Consider the following 22580-nt stretch of genomic DNA (forward strand, 5'->3'; position numbering starts at 1 on the left):
CTAAAAAAAATAGGGAACATTTTCCCAAAAGGTTCTGATGTTCTCTTATGCCCTCTCTAATGAATTCTGCTCTAAGCATTCTTTATATGATCAAGTGTAATCCTGTTAGTGAGCTCTTGAGATATTTGTTTCATCTCAGAATTTCATACATAATAGCATGGTCATTACCTTGAATATACAAAGTTTTATGAATGTCACAGATGACACAATAATCTGAGGAGTGACCAGATCAAAGGCTCCATGCTTTTGGATTCCAAATACAAGGATTATTGGTTCAGGCCAAAATCCTTGAACCAATGATCACTGAAGCAACCTCACCTATCCCTAACCAAGTAAACAAGCTCTAAATCAACAGACTTGGGGAACAGGACAAGGTCTGCCATTTATCTAGGAAAGAGTTTTACCTTGAAGAGCTGTACCCCAATGCAGGCAAACATGAACTGCAGTAACGCGGAGACCAGTACAATGTTGCCAATGGTCTTGATAGCCACAAAAACACACTGGACTACATGCTAGAGAGAGAGAGAGAGAGAGAGAGAGAGAGAGAGAGAGATTGGCTGGATTTGATCTGGCCATCATGTGATAGGGTTTTTCAGATAGTCAGATATTACAGTGCCTGATAGCCACAATCCAGCAAATTCTAAGGAGAAGATCAATGCTGGACCATGAGCAAGCCCAGCATTTGCCTGCCCCCATCCATGGATGGAATCACAAGGGTGGGGGGAGCCTATTAAGGCTCAGTGCGGGAGTGCTGACCTATCAGGGCTGTCTGTCTGGCTGACTAAGTCTGGCAGTGGCAGCCATTCCCTGATCATTCCAGCCAGGACGAGCTCCACACCTGCCCTCTCTCTGTTTAGGACCATGTGGGATTAGCCAGTCACTGGTTGTGGGGTTGAGCAGGAATCTTTTTGGGTCTCCCTCAAATTGGCAGTGAGGGGGGCCTTTTTTTGCCTGCTTCGTGGTGGCTTCTTCAGGGTTAGGGGAGCATGTGACGAGCCTTAAGGCTTAATAGTCATGGGTGGGAATGTGCTCCTCCACCTCCTGTATGCACTTGGAGTGTGGGCCATGACAAGTAGGGTTCAGAGGGATCCCGGACCAGGCTCTGAGCCAGGTGGGTTTGCCCTGTTAAGAAGCCTGCTTTGTGTCAGCTAGCTGCCATTGTGTCTGGTGTTACCTGCTTAACACACCTTTGGCCCTTTCTCCCCCCCCGGTTCCTTTTGCTTCTTTATGCTTGCTCTGTACTTTGCGGAACTGGCCAAGGTCGTGCAGCTGGTGGTGGGAGTCGGTGCTTCGCTCAGCTTGTTATGGTTATCTCGCCTGTGAACTGAACCTGTGTTGACTATGTAGAACTGTTATGTTCCCATGAAATGGGCGCGCATTTGCAAGTCCTATTCCCGCCAGCGGGAACTGGGCTCATTGGCCCTAACCTGGTTCAAATCCCTTTATTATGTTACACGTGTGTATTGGTAGTCATTCCTAACAATGTCCTTGTTCCTGTTTGAACCATCGCTTTGAAATAAACCTTACTTTGAACCAAACGTGGAGTTATTTCGAATGCCTGGGGATCCAACACTTTGCAGGCACAATGCAACCTGTGCTTAAATGGTATGAAATGATGCAGATCAGTTTATGTGTAAATAAAATTCCCAGTTTAAGCCATAACTTGTGTTGTGTTTCATTTGAGGGGTGGGTGGGCAAATAGCTTTGCCTGGTTCACTGATAAACTTAAAGGTACATTATTAATTCAGAGGTGGGAAGTCATCACATGTTCCCCCTGACATGTCCTATTTCTGGGCTAATGAGCACTAAACAGAATCCCAATTAACCTGCTCACCTTTAGGCCCTTTGCTCTGTTAATGGCTCTCAGGGGTCGTAGTACTCTGAGAACCCTTAGGATTTTCACCACTGAGATGGCACTGGATCTGTTATAGGAAATGGGAAAGACATTTCAATAAACACACACATTTGTGCTCATGATACACAGACTCAGTCCTTTCCATTAGCACAGCATCCTTAGAATGTTTCTAGCAGTATAGTGAGGCACTTTGTGGATGGAATTGCTGTAACCTTGCCACCAAGTGGCTTGAAAAAGCTCTTTAGAAGGACGTAATCACTTCCACTGTCCTGGCAGGTTCATTTGACATGGAATTATAACAGAATTTTCATCAAATTATGATGGAAGACAGTTGCAGGGTGATAATTACTACCTGAATTGCTGTCAAACTGAACATACTCCCAGAGAATGAAGCTTGAAACCAGGCATCAAAACTCCAATCCCTAATCCACCATCAGTAAGTAATAGAAATGAAGAACCCTTATGAAGGAACATTTGTGGTTGATGAGAGGAGGAAGGAGGCAAGCCAAGGGATAATTATGCCTAATCAGCTAGCAGGATTAAGCTGTAGAAGCTGACTGTACCTCTAATTTCCATCGTAATGTGGAGGCAAGAAAGGAATTACTTTTACTCTTAATTTTAATTGTTGAAATTAATTTCTGCTGCTTTTCAAGATTCAAGTTTATTCCCCCTCAGCAGACCCTACTCCTCAGGGTCCAAGGTGTAGTCATCTTCCCTGCATAACATCTTTCTTAAGTTTCTTCAGAAATACATACATCTTTATTCTATTTCATAGTATTCCCTACTCTGTAGTAATATACAACCATTCTTCAGATGGTTGGTTTAATTTCTACTCCCCCTCCCAAAGCATGAGTACAGCTGGCTCAGGGTCTACAAGAAATAATGGAATGACCCGCTAGAAAAGCAGTCCCTCTGTTGCAGGCTTACTGAATTCCCATGGAGATGAGGGAGACCGCTACCACAAGCAAGTCCAGGATGTTGAAGGAGTTGCGGCAGAAGGAGCCCTTATGAAGAAAGGCACCATAAGCGGTCATCTGTGGGGAGCAAGAAGAGCTGGTTAGCTTTCAGGAGATCCAGTTCTGGATGTCTGTTGGTGTGTGAGGATGCTTTTTTTCAGTGGCCAAATACACAAGATCATTTGGACATTTTAGAACATTGGTTGGTATGCCAAAATGGCAGTTGCCTGAGAATGACCATAAGCGCTGGATAACGGGCAAGTCTGAATTTAAGATAACTGGCGCTCTATATTTGTCAACTATTCAGAGGAGTGATTCAGCACAAACAAACAGCATGTTATGAATACAGTAATGCCTAGTCTGGCATTCCAAAATGGCTACATGAATTGTCCTTATGTCTCTCTAACTGTGAGGGTGATTATAGACAACACTGTATCAAGTTCCATGGGGGTAGTTATTTTTCTATGTCTCTCTTCTAAGTATGTGTGCATGTGCCGTTTGTAAGAATACATGGACAATTTGCAAGGTTATGTGTCCTAGTTTGTATCTCCTTTCCTGGCTACCTCAGTTTGTACACTGGTGTTTTTAAACCTGCACCAGTTAAGTATAGGACATTGGATGCTTTGTGGGGTTTACAAAGGACTTCCTTTTCAGATACTGTGGGTAAGTAAACAGACAACTACTTTACCACAGATGCCACTATTAAGCCTTCCCTATAGCAGTTCTAATTTTGTGAAAATTAACTGGCCAATAAACTTCAGTAGAGTTTTGAACCTAATACTGCTATGCTTTCATTTGGAAACCCAGGGTAACACGCACTTCACCATGTGAATGAAGCTTACAGATTATCAGGTCTGTACAGAAATAAACCGGGAAGGTTTTAAAGTCATCTGTTTCCACTCTGAGAGTGAATATGTGGTTCATTTAGGTTGCAGTCACACACACTAAATAATCCACTTTCAATGCACTTTCCAAATGGATTCTGCCAGTTAAAAATCCAGTTGGAAAATGCACTGAAAGTGGATTGAAAGTGGATTGTTTAGTGTGTGTGATGGCAGCCTTAGTTCATTGTTAGGGGAGTTCTGCAGCACAGCAGAGTCAACTTAATAACTTGTCTTGTACATCTGATTAAGACTAAAATTACATATGCATTGCAAGGCACAGATAGGCTGGGGATGTAATTGTGAATCTACCTTCCTACATGACCATCAATTATTTGCAAAATGGAAGGTCATTTTAAACTGCCTGTTTTTAATAAGTGCACACTAGCTGCAGGAGTGGTATGTATGAATAGTGCAAGCTTGATGGGCAACAATGAGCAGCACAGCAAGTGCCGGTGCCAAAGCTAGTAGCTGGTGGCAGAAAACACTGAAATTACTTGTCTCCAGCAAAACAAAACAGAAATCTTCACTTTCCCAGGTCTATCACTTAAGGTCCTCTGGGGTTCCTGAGAGCCAGTTTGGTGTAGTGGTTAGGAGCGCAGACTCTAATCTGGGAGAACCGGGTTTGATACCCCACTCCTCCACTTGCACCTGCTGGATGACCTTGGGCAAGCCATAGTTCTATCAGAGCTGTCCTTGAAAGGGCAGTTTCTGTCAGAGCTCTCTCAGCCCCACCGACCTCACAGGGTGTCTGTTGTGGGGAGGGGAAAGGAAAGGGATTGTAAATTGCTCTGAGACTCCCTTGAGTAGTGAAGAGTGGAGTATAAATCCAATCACCTCCTCCTCCTCCTCCTCCTTCCACACATTAACCAGCAGAGAATTCTCCAATATTGCTACTCCCTCCAATAACTGTTTTTCTGGTTCAGAGATTAGTCTCAAACTTGATCAGAGGCCACTGAAGAATAAGGTGTAGAGAGGAAAGCCTACACTTACATGACATATTGGGCGGTTGTTGGTTAAAGCCCACATCAGCCACACTTTCATCACCATCTGCTAAATAGACTGGTGAAGGGGCTGGCACAGTTTCAGCTTTAGATACTCAAAGAAGGAGGGGACCCAAAACCCTAAATCCCTTAATCTAATCCAAGCCCTGGCAGATGCACATCCAACTCTGTTAAAAAGCACATAAAATGAACAGGATGAGGAGCTTTATGTGAGAATTTAAGCCCTAAGTAACTCACCTTTAGAACTATTTCAACTGTAAACACAGAAGTGAAGACATAGTCAAAATATTCTAGTATCTGGAGACAAACCCCCCCCAGAGAAAGAGGGAATTAGTTTTGTAAATTCACTCTCAAAAACATTTAATTTTCCAACTCACTGTTTACCTTTTGTATGCATTCTCACATGACACTCAAGAAAAGAAGCTAAATACATCTTTATAGCTAACTTGAAACTTTTAGTTATTCACAGTGCGCAGTCTCCACATATCTCCAGCCACTTTGGCACTATAAACTTGTATGGATAGTACTCTGCAGAATGATTATGTGACTATTTTGGGTTACCGTAGGTCAGACATTAAGATCTAGGAATTACCTTATAAAGGTATGATCAAATTAAGCTGTCATTTTTCTGCACATGATTTTCATTTCTGATTACATTTTAACAATGCATTAATTATTACAACCCATAGTGTTTCTCACTGAGAAGTAAGATCTAGTAGTGCCTTTGGGCCAGGGCTTTTCTTGGTGATGTCACCAGTGAAGCAGAACAACTACTCTTATTTATTTATTTACTAGGAGTACGGCTCGTTGTGGGAAGAAATACAACGAGGTCTAGAAGGAAGCTCCAGGTGAGTGTCCCAGCTGTGGCTGCTGGGGCGGATGAGGAAACAGGAAAATAGAGGGAGGCAGGCAATGTTTATTTCCTTCTGCTTAGCTATAGGGCAGGGCTGTCTCAAGTCATTTTGCTGCCATTTTGTCGAGGAGAACTGATCTTGGAGATCTCCAGGTGCTGCCTGGAAGCTGGCAATACTAAGGGGAGGGCCAGACCTGTAGATTTGAGGGGTAGAGCAACGCAGCCAGTGGATAGTGAGTGACAGATCAGGGAGCCAACTGATTTGGGAGTGTGGAATGTTCAGGATAGTCCACGATCAAACCAGAATTATTATATAGAGAGATTTGACTTATACCCCGCCCTCCCTGCCGAAGCAGACTCAGGGAGGCTGTCTAAGGAGAGCTATCAGGTAACTTTTTAATTGAGCTTTAGGAATGTTCTTCAACTTGCTTTATTTATTGAGTTCTCAGAGTGAAATTTGTTCATGCTGGTTGAATACATTTAACAGTTACCTTCTGTTTACTTTGTGGCTGCTGCATATTAGCTATGCTTTTAGAAAGGCAAATGGTTCATTTAATATTTAAAATGGAACGCAATTCAGAATAATGTTATTTATTTATTACTCCAATTTGTACCCCGCCCTCCCTGGAAAGCAGGCTCAGGGTGGCTCACAGTCAATATATAAATAACAGTTAAAACAACATAAAATCATCTAAAAACAATTCAAGTTCATAAAGTACTGGTAATAGTTAATTAGTTGTTTGTTTGAGATGGCTTCCTTTAAGAGTGTACACAGAGGTCTAACAGTCATTCTGCTTAAGATCTTCCTGCAGCACAGGCTAGATGTCAGCACCAAGGGCCAGGGCTCTATAGTTGCCATTTCGAAGGAAGATCTTCTGAACAAAGATGTGGGACAAAAACTGTCTCTCAATAGTTCATATCCTCTGGTGATGTCTCACAATTATCAAAAAAGATTTTCAATAATCATGGGCTAAGATGGGCAGGTTCTACTATACATTACAGCTGGTATGATAATTGAAAATCATCTTTGATAATTGTGAGACATCACCAGAGGATATGAACTATTGAGAGACAGTTTTTGTCCCACATCTTTGTTCAGAAGAAGATCTTCCTTCGAAATGGCAAGACATTCCGGAGATCACCGTCAATATATATTTTTCTATGATTATGTATATTATTTTTGTTCACTTTTCTATGATTCTTTAAAGACATATATTAAGCGTCACTTTCTCACAGTTTTTCTTGTTCTCTGTATTATCTCATTACTGTGCCAATCAATTGTTATTATACCTAGTGGTAGCAAGCCTGGCATCCTTGGGGCCTGAGAGGGTCAATCGATTTTGAGCCCCTGACCGTAGTGCTTTCTGGGGTATATATGGGGAAAGGCGGTCCCTCAGGTATGCTGGACTCTGGCCATATAAAGCTTTAAAGGTAAGAACCAGCACCTTGAAGCAAATTTGGTATGCTATTGGCAACCAGTGCAGTGTCCTCAGCACAGGCTGGATGTGCTCCCACCTGGGGAGACCCATCAAAAGCCTGGCTGCAGCATTCTGCACTTGCTTTCGTTCCAAATTTGCAACAAGGGCAGCCCCATGTAGAGAGCGTTACGGTACTCTAATCTCGAGGTGACCGTCGCATGGATCATTGTGGCCAAGTCATCGCGGTCAAGGAAGGGAACCAACTGCCGCGCCAGCCGTTTGCTCTGCAGCCATCCTTCCTGAGCTAAGACAAAAATGGGTCTCCATTGTTAACGAGGCATCCAAAAACACTCCCAAGCTCCTAACCTCCAGCGCTGGCACCAACGGCGCCTCATTGAAGGTGGGGAAGGGGATCCCTACCCCCAAACTGCCCTGACTCAAGCACAGGACTTCCGTCTTCATCAGATTCAGTTTCAGCCAACTCAGCCTAAGCCAACCAGCTACGGCTTGTAATGCCCGGTCCAGGTCTTCCGGTCTGGAATCGGACCAGCCACCCAACATCAGATAGAGCTGGGTGTCATCAGCGTATAGGAGCCATGTGCAATCTTAATGAGTTTATTGGAGGCATTGGCTCAATCTGCATCTACCATTTGCTCCGCTGTTATACCAAACCCACACTGGAACAGAAATTCCCATCTACATTGCATGCCACTTTCACTTTAATTGAGTGTCACATTTTATGGCAGTATCCAGACTGCATGCTGCTTTCACTTTGTTTGATCTCTGGGTTTATGGTGGCTGTTTGCATAGATTTATGGCCATTTTATGGCTATTTGGGGGTGACTCTGCAGTCAGTACCGCAATATCAAGGAATGTTGCTAAATTTCTTTTTATTGCATTTACAAAGCGCAAGCACCTCCTTAAAACTTCTTATGATGTCTCATTTCTGTAATGCTTTTTGGTAACCTGGGACTGTCTTGTTTGTTCCTGTATGCTGTGCAATGGGTCTTTGACCATAATAAACTCTGATGATGATGACCTCGGGTATTTGAATGTGGTTTTGAACCACATCTTTTTCTGTTCCAGTGTGGGTTTGGTAAAACAACTGAGCAAATGCTAAATGCAGATTGGGCCATTATGTTTCTTGTTCATGTTTGGCTCACACATACAAACCAGTCCCTTATAACCATCTGCAGCCCTTTCTCATTGCCTTTTTTATGTTACCCCAATTTATTTCACACAGTATATCCCTAGTAAAAGGAAGCTACAACAGAAGGAGATTTCTTGTGATTCAGTCTTGATTATCCACCAGCACCGTGCCACACAGTGAGGCACAACTGCTGTCTCTAGTCACCTGATTCCTGAAGGACTCAGCTCGGATGGGATCCTCAGCTGCCAATGAAATGCTGCTCAGCAGGATGAAGAGGAGGATAAAGTTGGTGAACCAGGTGGCATTGACAATTCGGTGGCACAGCACTCGGATTCTGAAGAGGACAGAGGAGGGAGAGGCATAGAGGCCGGCTGGCTAATAAGCTGCTTAAGCAAAACTGGATAGTAGGAAGGGCATCTGAATGGGTCTTAACTGAGAGTAACTGATGAGGTTTTTGGCAAACAGTTTGTATCTAAGCAGGGAGAAAGAAAGCATTTCTTTTCTACTGGTACCAGGTTGTAGCTAGCTCCTCTTCCAGAGAGTTCACAGTTGTAAATATGGGTTAGGATTGCCAGGTCGCCTTGCCACACTCACAGGGGCATTCCAGGATATCCCCGATGTGATGACAGCACCCAGAAGTGACATCATTGTGTCAGCAACATCACAGGGCAATGCTCTGGTTTGAGGGCAAAACTCTATGGTTTTAGGCCAAATTTACCATAGAGTTTTGCCCTCAAACCAGAGCGTCCCATGTGATGTCCCGAACATGATGACATAACTTCCAGGTGACATCATCACGTTGGGAACTTTGCACAGGGACGTGGCTGTTCGGGGATGGGCTGAAGCCCCGAAAACCGGGGGAACCCCCGCTGGTACCTGGAGACTGGCAACCCTAATATGGGTCTCCCATTCATGTGTTGGCCCAGTTCGAAGCAGTATTTTTAAGAGTTCTTAAATTACTGTTTCACTGTTGTAGTGCAAATCTGGGACCCTGTCTGGAAAAGTCTGACTATAACAAGAGAATAGTCTGAAGGCACCTACTGGGATTCCATCTCTGAATGAAAGAGTCCTGGTCAGGTATAAATCTGTGAGTGGTAGTAAACTGATACCTTCAAGGTCCTCATACCTGGGGACTCCCATTTTTGTCATGGCTTATTTCTCCCCTTTTATGTACACACGTACAACTCAGTGTGGGCATAAAAATGATAGATGGATCTTGAATTAAGCTGACATCAAAAGGCAGTGAGTCATGCTAAGGCAGAAAGGAATGCGAGGCAGCTCCTCTATCAGTCATGCAAATACCCACCCTAAGAGGCATTCATCAAGGACCATTTCCCCGAAGGGCATCGGACCCTCTTCTCAGATAATCTCAGCCTAAACAACCAGACAGGAAGTTTCCTGCCCTTCCCCAGTCATGACAAGTACCTGGCCATGGATACTCACCTTTCTAACTTCCAAATCTTCCCAAGGGAACACTTTTGATACTCTCAGACACAAGGGGAACACCTCCACAATACAGAGAAAGGGTTTTCTTTCAGGCTGGCTCATCTTCAAAAGATTGCCTTTTTATTTCTCCCACCTTCTGATGCTAACACTCCTTCCCCTCTTCGTTCCAGGCAAAAGGGTATAACGAGCTCCAACTTTTGTAGCCCATTTGTAAATCATCCTGTTACCCCATTCTCTGAGATGGCCACTCTCTTCTCTGCTCCATAGACCTCTCTCCTCCATGTCTCCTCTCCCTGACACCGGTCAGTCTCATCTCCTGACACTGCTTTGGCACCGCTGGGGACGGCCCTCCTTTCTCTCCAGGGGCAGGCTTGTATGTCTTATTTTCCCCCTTTTAGTTCCCCCCCCAGTGGGTAGGAAATTTTCTAGGGAAAGGTTTTGGTGGGTCATTTACTGCATTGCTTTTTCATTTCTGTAATTTTCAGAGGGGCTTTTCTACTTGTATAGATTAATTTGGACTCTTTTCTCTTTATAAAATAAATACCCCTTCTGTTTAGGAGTCTTTCCACCTCATTTTTCTGATCATTGATCTGAATCTGGACCTTGGCATACACAGGCTAGATTTCAAGCATATTAAAGTACCAAACATACATGTGTTTGCTCCATGAGGGGATGCCTTTGCCATGTTACAGCCCTGACACGTGTAGACTGATCTAACAAAACACTCCATGTCAGATCTCCACAGGGGCTTCTTCTTGTCTAGGGGCTAATGGCCATAGACAGAGAGATAAAGGAAGAGGCCATACTTGTTGGTTGGGCTAAAGATGAAGAATGCACTTGCTTCTGGCATGGGCACTGCTTTCTCCTTCAACTGCAGTTCTGCTAGAGGACGTGGTCGAGGACTCAATGGGATTTCAGGCTCATCTTCTTCATCATCACCTGCAGGGTATACAGCTAATCACTGAAAAGCTAGTTTGTTGCATAAAAGTATGTTCTGGATCCTATATATTCCAAAACTCCTAGAAGGTGAACCTCAGGAGAAGGAAGTACTAATGGCTCAATACTTGTATGTTTAATGTTCAAAAACACCTCTGTGTTGCTTCTTAAGTTCTAGCCGAGTTGACTTGCTCACATACCCTGGGTCACTGACCTCAGCATCTGCCATTTCTTTTTTTATGGGTCACTGACCTCAGCATCTGCCATTTTTTAAAAAAATAATTGTACTGGAATTTGGCTTTTGCCTATGTACTAGTAACACTAAGCACAATCCTTAGCTTCATCAGTGATCCTTCTCCCACCCTTAATATGTACATAGATCCACATGGGCAGCTGTGTTGGTCTGAAGCAGCAGAACAAAGTTTGAGTCCAGTGGCAACGTTAAGACCAACAAAGTTTCACTCAAGGTATGAACTTCCATTGAAATGGAAGTTAACAGTTCATACATATAGGCAGAGGGTGAACAGCAAATTAGCATATAACATAATGAAGATGTTTTCACAGATGCAAAGACTAAACAGAAATAACAAGCTAAGTTTATATAGTCACCATTTGTTTGTATTTAATTATGGGGAAAACACAGCGAAGCCAATAAATATGTCAAAATAAGAGAGTGATGTGTAAATGTATCCTTCTTAACTGTGGGATGCTAAAAGTAATTAAGGCTGTGGTCACACACACACTTTTGTTACTGTCCATGGGGTTGGGGTTGGACCATAAGGGGTTGGACCATAAGGAAGGCCGAGCACCAAAGGATAGATGCTTTCGAATTATGGTGCTGGAGAAGACTCTTGAGAGTCCCTTGGACTGCAAGGAGATCAAATCAGTCAATCTTAAAAGAAATCAACCCCGACTGTTCCCTGGAAGGCTAGATAATGAAACTGAAGCTCAAATACTTTGGCCACCCAATGAGAAGGGAGCACTCACTGGAGAAAAACCCACAACAGACGCCCTGTGAGGTGGGTGGGGCTGAGAGAACTCTGACACAAACTGCTCTTTTTCAAGGACAGCTGTGCCAGAACTGACCCAAGGTCACATCAGCAGGTTCAAGTGGAGGAGTGGGGAATCAAACCCGGTTCTCCCAGATTAGAGTCTGCACACTTAGAGTCAGACTCGACCGTGCGACTAAACAACAACAACAACACACACACTAAGGCTGAGGACAGACTGGCAGTATGAAGCGCGAGGGAGGTGGGGCAAAAAGACCCGGACCAAGTTGTGCTATGGATTCCCGGTCGCACTGCACCTACTGATGCGAGAGCATACCGGGGAGGAGGTGCAAGGGAGCGTTCGCACTGTTGGCCTGCCCCTGGCGGAGACACAGCTGGCGACATGCACATAGGTGCATAGGCACATAGGCGCAGCACCACAGCAATGCGGCTTGTTTGCGGCTTTTAGCGTGCACACTTCCGGGAAGCGGGATCAATGCGCTCTCCAAGGTTTGCTACAGCTTTCACCTGATACTTTTTTAACTCCGTAGGGAATCATCATAGGACGGATTGAGTATGGCTGGGGAACACCTGACAGCTGTGGCTGTGTGAATCGACCCCTTTAATCTGTTTGTGAAACTGTCACTGTGCCTATATCGGGCCAAACTGCCAGTCTGAACTCAGCCTAAGTAATCCACTTTCAATCCACTTTCCAACTGGATTTTACTGTGTGAACTGACAAAATCCAGCTGGAAAGTGCATTGAAAGTGGATTAAAAGTGGATTACTCAGTGCGTGTGACCACAGCCTAAGTGTGCATGCACAAGATAGCTCATACCTTGAATAAAACTCTGCTGGTCTTAAAGGTGCCACTGGACTCAAACTTTGTTCCTTAACCTGTACAGTTGATTATTTCATTCATAAACTATAGCTACTAAGACCGTTTATTTTGGATGCATCCAGGTGCGTCAGAAGAAATGCAGATGGATATTTGCTTCTTCTCAAGCTTCTGGTAAGTGGCAGTGCCCTTGAATAGGCAGCTTCACTCGCTGCAGAAACCACAGTTTGTTTTTCTTCCACATGAGTGTAAGAGAGCCAACTACTGTCTGTCTTTGGTAGACCCGCAGCAAGGAGTAGGAGACACAGATGACAAGCTGCTGGTTCTGAGGCTCCTCATTTTTTCAGAATGGGAACGGAGCTTCCACCATTTCCAGAATTTAAAGAAGGCTTTTGGTATTCTTTTTGTTGCCTCCACCCCTCTCAGTGCTGCATGCCAGGAGACAAAGGGGGTCTACCAAAGAGGAGGAGGAGGAGATTGGATTTATACCCCACCCTTCACTTGGAGTCTCAGAGCGGCTTACAAACTCCTTTCCCTTCCCCTCCCCACGACAGACACCCTGTGAGGTGGGTGGGGCTGAGAGAGCTCTGACACAAACTGCTCTTTTTCAAGGACAGCTGTGCCAGAGCTTGTGACTGACCCAAGGTCACATCAGCAGGTGCAAGTGGAGGAGTGGGGAATCAAACCCAGTTCTCCCAGATTAGAGTCCACACACTTAACCACTACACCAAGACAGCTGTGCAGCATGTGGCAGCTCTGTACAGCGTAGTTACGTGAGGCACGTTCTTCTCACCACACATATTGCCATACCCTTATGATATGCTGTAGGTCATTTCTATTTATAATTAACCCTTCAGCGTTTGTGTGTCAGGAGACGCAAATGGAGCTGAACTATTCTTACCTGGGAAGTCTGCAGAGGGATAAGGGTCCTTGATTTCATTAACATTGGATTCAAACTCATCCACTTTCAACTGAAGAAAGAAAGACAGAGGGGGAAATGAATGCTCTTTCTCCATGGTCCTGTACCAACATTACAGCTGGGCAGTGGTGGACCGTTAAGGACACTTCACACAATTACACCTTTTCTGCAAGAAAAGCACACCTGTAGCACTTGTCAGGTGTCAATTTCACACAAGCTGCTGCGCAGCCACATTTTGCCTCGCAGCTTTGTGCAATTTTCCCCTGCTGGTTCTGAGGCTCCACATTTTTTCAGAATGGGAACAGAGCTTCCACCATTTCCAGAATTTAAAGAAGGCTTTTGGTATTATTTTTGTTTGCCTCCACCCCTCTCAGTGCTGCATGCCAGGAGGCAAAGGGGGTCCTACCAAAAACAGCTGTGCAGCATGTGGCAGCTCTGCACAGCGTAGTTACGTGAGGCACGTTCTTCTCACCTCACATTATATTGCCATACCCTTATGATATGCTGTAGGTCATTTCTATTTATAATTAACCCTTCAGCGTTTGTGTGTCAGGAGACGCAAATGGAGCTGAACTATTCTTACCTGGGAAGTCTGCAGAGGGGTAAGGGTCCTTGATTTCATTCACATTGGATTCAAACTCATCCACTTTCAACTGAAGAAAGAAAGACAGAGGGGGAAATGAATGCTCTTTCTCCATGGTCCTGTACCAACATTACAGCTAAGCAGTGGTGGACCGTTAAGGACACTTCACACAATTACACCTTTTCTGCAAGAAAAGCACACCTGTAGCACTTGTCAGTCTAAACTAGCCCTGTATAAAGTGTTACCTGCACCTGTTCCCACCCCCTTTAGGTTCGTAATGGTCTGGTGAGTGCCCCTTACCAAGCCGGGTAGAATGTTAAAAGAAAGTTAGCTGGAATGCAACACAAGGTTATTTAAACAATAAAATTGTTTATTAGCTAAAGACAAGCAAGGAATACAAAACAGAATACTTACTTCCTAAAAAAGAGACAGTCAGTGGTTAAATATACAGAACAAAGATTTCCCCATGCACAGAAGCTTCTGGACTGGCCCAGGGAGATCACAAAAGACAAAGCCTTCCCTGGATCTCCGAGAGTGGAAAGCTTAGACTGACAAGTGCTACAGCTGCATTTTTCCAACAAACACATAGGTTATGACATGTGATAACTGTATATTAAAACTTAAGGAGAGATCTGCTGGATCAGACCAATTGTCCATCAAATCCAGCATTCTGTTTCACACGGTGGTCAAATGACAACAATGGGAACAGCAATGTAGTAACAATGAAAGACAAAAAATTGCTGCAAACGTACACACAGAAGTAAATTACACTGAAGTAGAATTCATGATGTATGCTCTTTATATTCAACAGGTAAACAGACTGGCAGACGGACGAACATCTTGAGTTGATGCTCGTTTCGAAGTGCCTTTCTCAAATGAGTCTCAATTTTCTATCCATGTGCAATAAAGTCGACAATGGAATCTTGAATCAAAATGGTCATCTCCCAACGCTATATAGCTACAACATTTCAAATGGACAATTTACTTCTGTGTGCACGTTTGCAGCAATTTTTTGTCTCACACGGTGGTCAACCAGTTGCCCCAGAGGGCCAACAAAAAGGGTACTCAGCCTTGCTCAGCTGTTAAAAAACACTGTGTCATTCTTCACTCAGTAACAGAACTTAATTGCTGTGGAAAAGTTCAGAGCAAAGGTCAGTATTTATATATTTGTGGTGTCTCTTTTCCCTTATATGGCTATTTAGTCACCATGGCTAGTAGCCATTGATGGATTTATTCTCCATGAATCTGCATATTGCACTATGTAGGAATATTCTGGGAAGCCACAGGCAATTGTGAAATAAATACATATATACAACCATTCCATTATGTCCTGTTCCCAAATGGATTCGCTTTGTTGCAGAAAATGTGCCTCATGTGAAGTGGCCCTTAGATGGCTCTGTTGTGTGAGTAATTTGGTTTTATGCATCAATGAAAACCTATGCTTTGTTTAATCAAACTCTTCATCTTCATTTGGAATATGGGTTTTGTTTCATTCCATTTTGCTGAACCCAGATACTTCCCAAAAGGCCTACACAATTTCAAAGTATGTTTAATCAGCTCTATTGGGACAAGAAAATGCTTAAATTCATATATTTAGATACTGAAGATCTTGTGGTAATTTGGAACAATGTAAAAAATGGCCTAGAATCTCAAAGGCAGTCTGAATGCTTTTTCCTATGAGGCTTCTGTAGGGCACTGGAAATCATTAAGGGTAGACAAATATGGGACTCATAGGTAGCATCCTTGTCTGACCTTAGCTGTGGTAGGGATTCCTTCTCCCTTGGCCTTCTGTTCCAGCTTCTTAGCCAGCAACAGTTTTTCCTCATCTGATTTCTCAGGGTAACCTCTAGAATGAAGAACCAAGAAGAGAGGGAAGTGAAGCCAAGAGGAAGGCATGCTGGGAAAAAACCTTACAGTTGGCCCAGATATTGGATCTCACAAATTTCCAAGGAGTCAAGGACCAAAGCCCCAAGGTAATCACTGTTGTGCCCAGCAGAAGGAAGAACTGACCTGGCCATTTTCTTTCTCTTTTTCTCTTCCTCTTTGGCCTTCTGAGCGGAAGTTAAAGTTTCCGCTTCGGCAAGGTTATCCACAGCAATGGCCAAGAAGACATTGAGCAAAATATCTGGTATGAGGAGAGAAATGCTAAGGAATTTTACAGTGTAAGCTTAGACAATATAGAAAAAGGAGTCAAGAGTCTGGCATTTCTATGATGACTCTGTCCTGACACTGGAATCTTAACTTCAGCTTACCACACTATTCAATTTGGCACATTAGAACAAACCCAGAAATGCAGGACAGAGTAGCAGGAGTCTGGCAAAGGTAGGTTATCTTTTCACAGTTCCAAAAATCAGAATCCTGACATGGAGATTCTACAACCTGCACAGGTCCCTACCTTCCTTGCCCACCTGTGGTGTGAATATCTCAAGACAGGCAAAGGAATTGTTTGGATTGATGGCACCAGTGCAAATGGACTGTGGAAATGAGAAAAGCATTAGATGTACAAATCAGCTGTTTAGATATGCTCTAGTCTGCACAAATGAGAATGGTATTCGGCAACTGAGATTAAACTACCTGCATGTTTGTAGCTTCTTGTCATAGGGAAAGGAAGGTTCTGAGTTCTGATGTGTGGTCACACTCACAGAATAGCAGTCAGCCCATAAAAAACCCAGCTGTACAGCCAGTATGGGCTGTTGCCCAGTGATGGTAGACAATCCATTCTCATTACAGCCAAACTCTTTCGATTCTCCATTGTGATGGCACTATCTTGGCATAACAGATGCAAAGAAACCAGAAAAGGAAGTCAAATGTTTTTTCTCTTACTGTTTACACACCAACCTTAATTTATAACTTCCTTAATTATTTATGGCTCTGAGTAAAACACTATTTCAGATTTCACTGATGAGGTATGAGAAAGAGAGCAGAGATGAGGGGAATAACATTTAGCCAGTCAGTAAGTAGAACCCGTACAGATCAAAGATGGAGGTGCTTCTAAAACATGACCACATGTGAGTGGGATCTTCCTTCCCCTGACCTAACTAAATGGCAAAATTAAGTCTAATAATGTGTAATCTACTTACCATCCATCTTGTCCCCCTGTTTGAACATTCTGCCCTCCACCTGTGACAGTCTGGACTACTCACCTACATAATGAACAATCTTATTTGCATAGACAGAAGAAAAAACATCCTTCTAGGAATAATTATTGTTCTCCTGGTCATATTGGTGACCAGTCCATAGTTTGAGGCAAGAAAGTCCATCTTTGCTGATTGACCATTATTAGGATTAAGATACTGAGCTAACAATGAACCTTAAAATGATACAAGCAATGACCAACTGGATATAGCCAATGACCTATTGTCAGATGATGTCAATAACCAAGCAAACTGGTTAAAGAAAGGATACAGTTCCCACAGACAAAGAGAATTATGAAATAAATGCAGACCAGTATACCAGGGTATGATGGTCCTCCATAGGCCATGATTCCATCATACATTATAGAAGTCCAGTCTTCCCCAGTCAGGACCTCAGAAGAGGAAAGAGATTTTGTAAATAGCAGGACATTCTAGGCACAGCCATTGCATTAAGACTTCAAACCCAGAAGAGGACCTAGGAGGCAGAATTCCTCTCCCCCCCCCCCCCCCCCCCCTTTTAAGAAGAAAGCATCAAAGCTCTCAGGAGTTATGACGAGTGTTCCCTCCAGACTGGGTTAGTGTGAGGTAGCTCACAGCTTTTTAGCCTCTGGCTCACACATTTTTGTCTTAGCTCAGGAAGGATGGCTCCAGAGCAAACTAATTTATGCAGTAGCCATATTGCTTGCTCACAACTTTAATGCCAGTAGCTCACAAAGTAGAATTTTTGCTCACAAGACTCCACAGTTTAGAGGGACCTTTGGTTATGACTCCTGTTTTCCTACTGGTCACTGTCATATTCCTGGAGCTTAGTACAGAACGCAAGAGTTTTCACCACCAGAACCCTGCCCTTAACTGGGTATTACCTGGAAGACACTGATGAGAGCCTGAGGAAAGTTATCAAATGTGCTGCGCCGTATTTCTGCATCATCAAAGTCAAACCTGCCTCCAAAAAGCTGCATCCCTAAAAGGGCAAAGATGACAATATACAGGAAGAGGAGGGTAAGCAGGGAGATAATGGAGCGCACTGAATTCAGCAAAGATGCCACCAAGTTGTTCAGAGAGGTCCAATATCTAAAGAGAGGGAGAGAGACAAAAGGGATGTCATTCTTAATATGCACATGTCTGTGCCTGTATCCTACAGTCATTTCCCACTTTTGTAAGGGATGCTGCACAGATAGAAATCCATTGTCAAATTACTGGAAGAAGCTTGCACTAAATCAGGGTGGCCAAACTGCAGCTCGGGAGCTGCATGCGGCTCTTTCACACAGTCTAACTTAATGGGGGTTTTTTAATACATAGACCTTTATTGGCATAACACAGGAACATAAGGAAGGCAATGGAATAAATAAATTAATAGAACAAATTAATAAATCATAACAAGTTATATCAAGTTACACCAACAGGGGATCATTTTTAAACTTCTCAAGAATAGTGAACTCAGTTAAAAAAATAATAATAACAACAATCCAAATGAGCACAAGAGGATTAGAACTTATGCGCCCTTACCCTTAGGTTCCAAACATAAAGCAAATGTGCATATTTTTCAGTAAAACCGTGTGTGTAATCTTTGTTCATGTCTTGCGGTTCTCAGACATCTGACATTTATTCTGTGTGGCTGTCATGTTAAGCAAGTTTGGCCACCCCTGCACTAAATTATTTTCATTGTATTCAAATGTTGGATCATGCTAATGGAAGGCATAGTGCAAATACAATTATAGTCTTACAGATTAAGTTGCATCCGTGACTGTGTTAATAAAACAATGCTGAATCTAACATAGGTCTGTTAACATTTGGTCAGTTATTGATCAGTAAAACCCAAACCATCCATCCTACTTCAAAGGAAGCTCTCTCATGGAAACCAAGTTTTAATTAAACAGCAAAAAGTGTGAAATGATCTCATAAGGTGGGGTTCCCTGAGTAAGGCATTCCAAAGGGTTGGTACGACTACTGAGAAGTCCCTACTCCAAATCTACACCAATCTCACCTCCAAGACGGAAGGGACTATCAATTTCTCCAATCCTTTTTAAAAAACCATCTGAACTCTCGCTAGATCTTGCTGCAGTAAATTCTATAAGTTATTTTAATGTGCATTGTGTGAAAAAGTACTTTTTGTCTGTTCTCAAACAATCAGTTTAAGCACTGAGTGAGGGAGAAAACTTCTATCCTGTCTCCACATCTGTTGAGCATGCTGAGCATGTGCTGGCATATCCAAAATGGTTGAGGTAACATTTGTCTTACAGTCATTACCACTTTGGATGTGGCCACTCCAGAATGTCTCATATTGAGTCAAATCATGGTCCATATTAGCCCAGAATTGTCTTCAGTGGCTGGCAGCAACTTTGCAGAGTCCAGGAAGAGATATTTCGCACATCATCCTTTAAATAGAGATGCCAGGGATTGAACATGAGACCTTCTGAATGCAAAGCTTGTGCTCTGTCACTGAGCCACAGTGCCACCCTTGCTCAGATTTATTCCAGATGGCAGGCATCATTCTGGGACAAGTAAGAAGAGAGTCAAAATTCAGGAACACTCTGGGGAGGAGGGAAAACTGGCAGATGTATTTAGGCTGCCACAGTTATCAGGAAGTACAATCCCCTTCTAAATCACTGTGATTAGAATCAGGCTATAAGACTGAAATCATGAAAGAGTTCTGGTCTTCCTTATTGACCTGTTTACCCTACTGAGAGGCCATGGGAGATAAGTTAGATGCTTAAGCTGTGCTGGAAGTGGGCAATTGCATATATGCACATCCTGAACAATGAATGGCTGGGAATGGCAAGAGAAGGGATTTCAGAAACATTCATATATGCTGCCATATTGGCCTCCCAGGGGACACTCACTTGGTTATCTTGAAGATCCTCAACAGGCGAATGCATCTCAAAACTGAGATGCCCAGGGGAGACATGGAAACAATCTCCACCAGTATGATCTCCAGTATGCCAGTGCAAACCACCAGGCAATCGAAGCGGTTGAAGATGGACATAAAGTACTGGTGCAGACCCAAGGCGTACATCTTCAGAATCATCTCTACTGTAAAGAGGGCTAGCAGCACCCGGTTGGCAATATCTGTGAACAAGAAATATTATGATTGGAGGAGTTCTCCTCTGGCCACCAGGAGCCACCCAAGAGTCTGATTTCTCTTCAGAGGAAGGAGAAAGAGAAGGGACGAGTCTAGGACTACTTTCTCCACCTAGCTCAGCATTCCTCTCTGCTGCAAGAGCAACACACCCACATTCAGCCCTCAGAGCAGTTATTAGGGGTACGTATGAAGGTCAGCCTATGCTAATGTATTTTTCCTTGATACTTTTTTTTTTGGTCTTGTGTGTGTGTGTGTGAGTGTGCGCGTGTGCATGGGCGCGGGCGCCCATGCCTGGAAATCATGATGACCTCTGGTGACTCCTACTGTGGCATGGAGGATGTTCAGAGAAGTGGCTTGATATTGTCTGCCTCTGCCTCCCGGCCTTGGTGTTCTTTGGAGGTCTACTTAGCTTAAAATCTGCTTAGCTTAGAATCATAGAATCATAGAGTTGGAAGGGACCTCCAGGGTAATCTAATCCAACCCCCTGCACAATGCAGGAAATACACAAATACTTCCCCCCCTACACACACACACACAGTGACCCCTGTTCTATGCCCAGAAGATGACAAAAAACCTCCAGGATTCCTGGCCAAACTGGCCTGGAGAAAAATTGCCTCCTGACCCCAAAGTGGCAATCAGCATTTCCCTGGGCGTGTAAGAAAGGACCACAATAACTAAGCACTGAGGCAACCCTTCCTGCCCTCCCTCCCATGTTCTGCCTAAGTTCACAGAATCCGCAGTGCTGTCAGATGGCCATCTAGCCTGTTTGAAAACCTCCAAAGAAGGAGAGCCCACCACCTCCCAAGGTTCCACTGAGGAACCACTCTGTCATGAAGTTCATCCTAAATTAAGCTGAAAACTCTTTTGATTTAATTTCAACCCATTGGTTCTGGTCCGACCTTCTGGGACAACAGAAAACAATTTCACACCATCCTCTATATGATAGCCCTTCAAGTATTTGAAGATGGTTATCATATCACCTCTCAGTCATCTCCTCTTCAAGCTAAATGTAGCCAGCTCCTTCAATCTTTCCTCATAGGACGTCTCCAGACCCCTCACCATCTTTGTTGCCCTCCTCTGGACATGTTCCAGCTTGTCCATATCCTTCTTAAATTGTGGTGCCCAAAACTGAACACAATACTCTGGGTGAGGTCTAACCAGAGCAGAGTAAAGTGATGCCATCACTTCACATGATCTGGACACTGTACTTCTGTTGATACAGCCCAAAATCATGTTCAGTGTATGGTCTACTAAGACCCTGAGATCCTTTTCGCACATACTACTGCCAAGACAAGTCTCCCCCATCCTATAATTATACATTTGATTTTTCCCACCTAAGTGCAGAAGTTTACATTTATCCCCACTGAAATTCATGTTATTTGTTTTAGCCCAGTTTTCCAGCCTGTCAAGATCATTCTATATCCTGACTCTGTGTTCTACCGTATTTACTACCCATCCCAATTTAGTATCATCTGCAAATTTAATAAGCATTCCCTCTATTCCTTCATTCATATCATTTATAAAAATGTTGAACAAAACAGGTCCCAGGACAGATCCTTGAGGCACTTTACTTGTCACTCCTCTCCAAGAGGATGAGGAACCATTCACAAGCACTCTTTGGGTGCGATCTGTCAACCAGTTACAGATCCACCTAACAGTAATAGGATCTAAACCACATTTTACCAAAGGATATTATGTGTAACCTTATCAAAAGCCTTACTGAAATCAAGATAAACTGTCTACAGCATTCCTCTGGTCCAGCAAGGCAGTAACTTTCTCAAAAAAAAGAGATAAAGTTAGTCTGACATGACTTGCTCTTGAGAAATCCAGCCATCCTTTCTAAGTGCTCAAGGACTGTTCAGTGATTTGTTCTAAAACTTTTCCAGGTGACGGGTCGGTAGTTACCCAGATCCTCCATTTACCAGCCCCCAGTCTTCTGCATCTCACCTGTTTTCCAAGAATACTCAAAAATAATAGACAGAGGCTCAGAAATTATATCCACAAGTTCTTTTAGAACCCCTGGATGCAATTCATCAGGCCATGAGGACTTAGTTTCGTTTAAAGAAACTAGGTGTTTGTGTACTATCCCTATGCTGATCTTAGGCTACAACTCCCTTCCCTCATCATGTGTTCTGTTTTTGCCATATTGAGCACCATTTCCCTCACAAGAGAAGACTGAGCGAAAGTAGGAACTGAGCAGTTCTGCTCTCTCTTCATCACTTGTTACAATTTCAGTTACATGTTCCCACAATGGGCCTTGCTCTTTTTCTTACTTTGAACATAAGAATAGAACCCTTTTTGTTGTTTTTAGCATCTCTTGCTAGCCTAAGCTCATACTGAGCTTTAGCTTTCCTAACTCTCTATCTACAAGCACTGGTTAGTTGTTTGGTTATAAGGCCCTCCTTCCATTTCCTAAATGAGTTTTTTTATTTCTCAATTCTTCAGAAAGCTGTTTATGGAGCCACCCTGGGTTCTTTAGGCTCCTCCCATTTTTCCTTCTCATAGGAATTATTTGTGATTGTGCCTTCAATATTTCACTT

The 22580-nt window shown here is 43.4% G+C and overlaps 1 protein-coding gene across 3 annotated transcripts in view; it reads right to left on the minus strand.

Moving 5' to 3' along the window:
• The window catches only part of CACNA1S (calcium channel, voltage-dependent, L type, alpha 1S subunit), a 109752-nt gene that overhangs the window by 45820 nt on the left and 41352 nt on the right, over positions 1 to 22580 (minus strand). For 2 of the 3 annotated variants that reach the window (XM_015411836.1, XM_015411834.1), the window contains exons 11-22: positions 19802 to 20027; positions 17825 to 18032; positions 17233 to 17353; positions 15838 to 15952; positions 15580 to 15673; positions 13828 to 13897; positions 10370 to 10502; positions 8322 to 8451; positions 4934 to 4993; positions 2783 to 2889; positions 1835 to 1922; positions 405 to 512 (exon numbers count right to left, since the gene is read on the minus strand). In XM_015411836.1, the coding sequence (XP_015267322.1) occupies positions 405 to 512; positions 1835 to 1922; positions 2783 to 2889; positions 4934 to 4993; positions 8322 to 8451; positions 10370 to 10502; positions 13828 to 13897; positions 15580 to 15673; positions 15838 to 15952; positions 17233 to 17353; positions 17825 to 18032; positions 19802 to 20027 (1460 nt within the window). Of the gene's footprint in view, positions 1 to 404; positions 513 to 1834; positions 1923 to 2782; positions 2890 to 4933; positions 4994 to 8321; positions 8452 to 10369; positions 10503 to 13226; positions 13297 to 13827; positions 13898 to 15579; positions 15674 to 15837; positions 15953 to 17232; positions 17354 to 17824; positions 18033 to 19801; positions 20028 to 22580 lie in introns of all 3 variants that reach the window. The other variant, XM_015411835.1, reaches the window with a different exon arrangement.

This window comes from Gekko japonicus, unplaced genomic scaffold (genome assembly GCF_001447785.1).
Source record: "Gekko japonicus isolate JY-2015 unplaced genomic scaffold, Gekko_japonicus_V1.1 scaffold309, whole genome shotgun sequence".
Taxonomy (NCBI): domain Eukaryota; kingdom Metazoa; phylum Chordata; class Lepidosauria; order Squamata; family Gekkonidae; genus Gekko; species Gekko japonicus.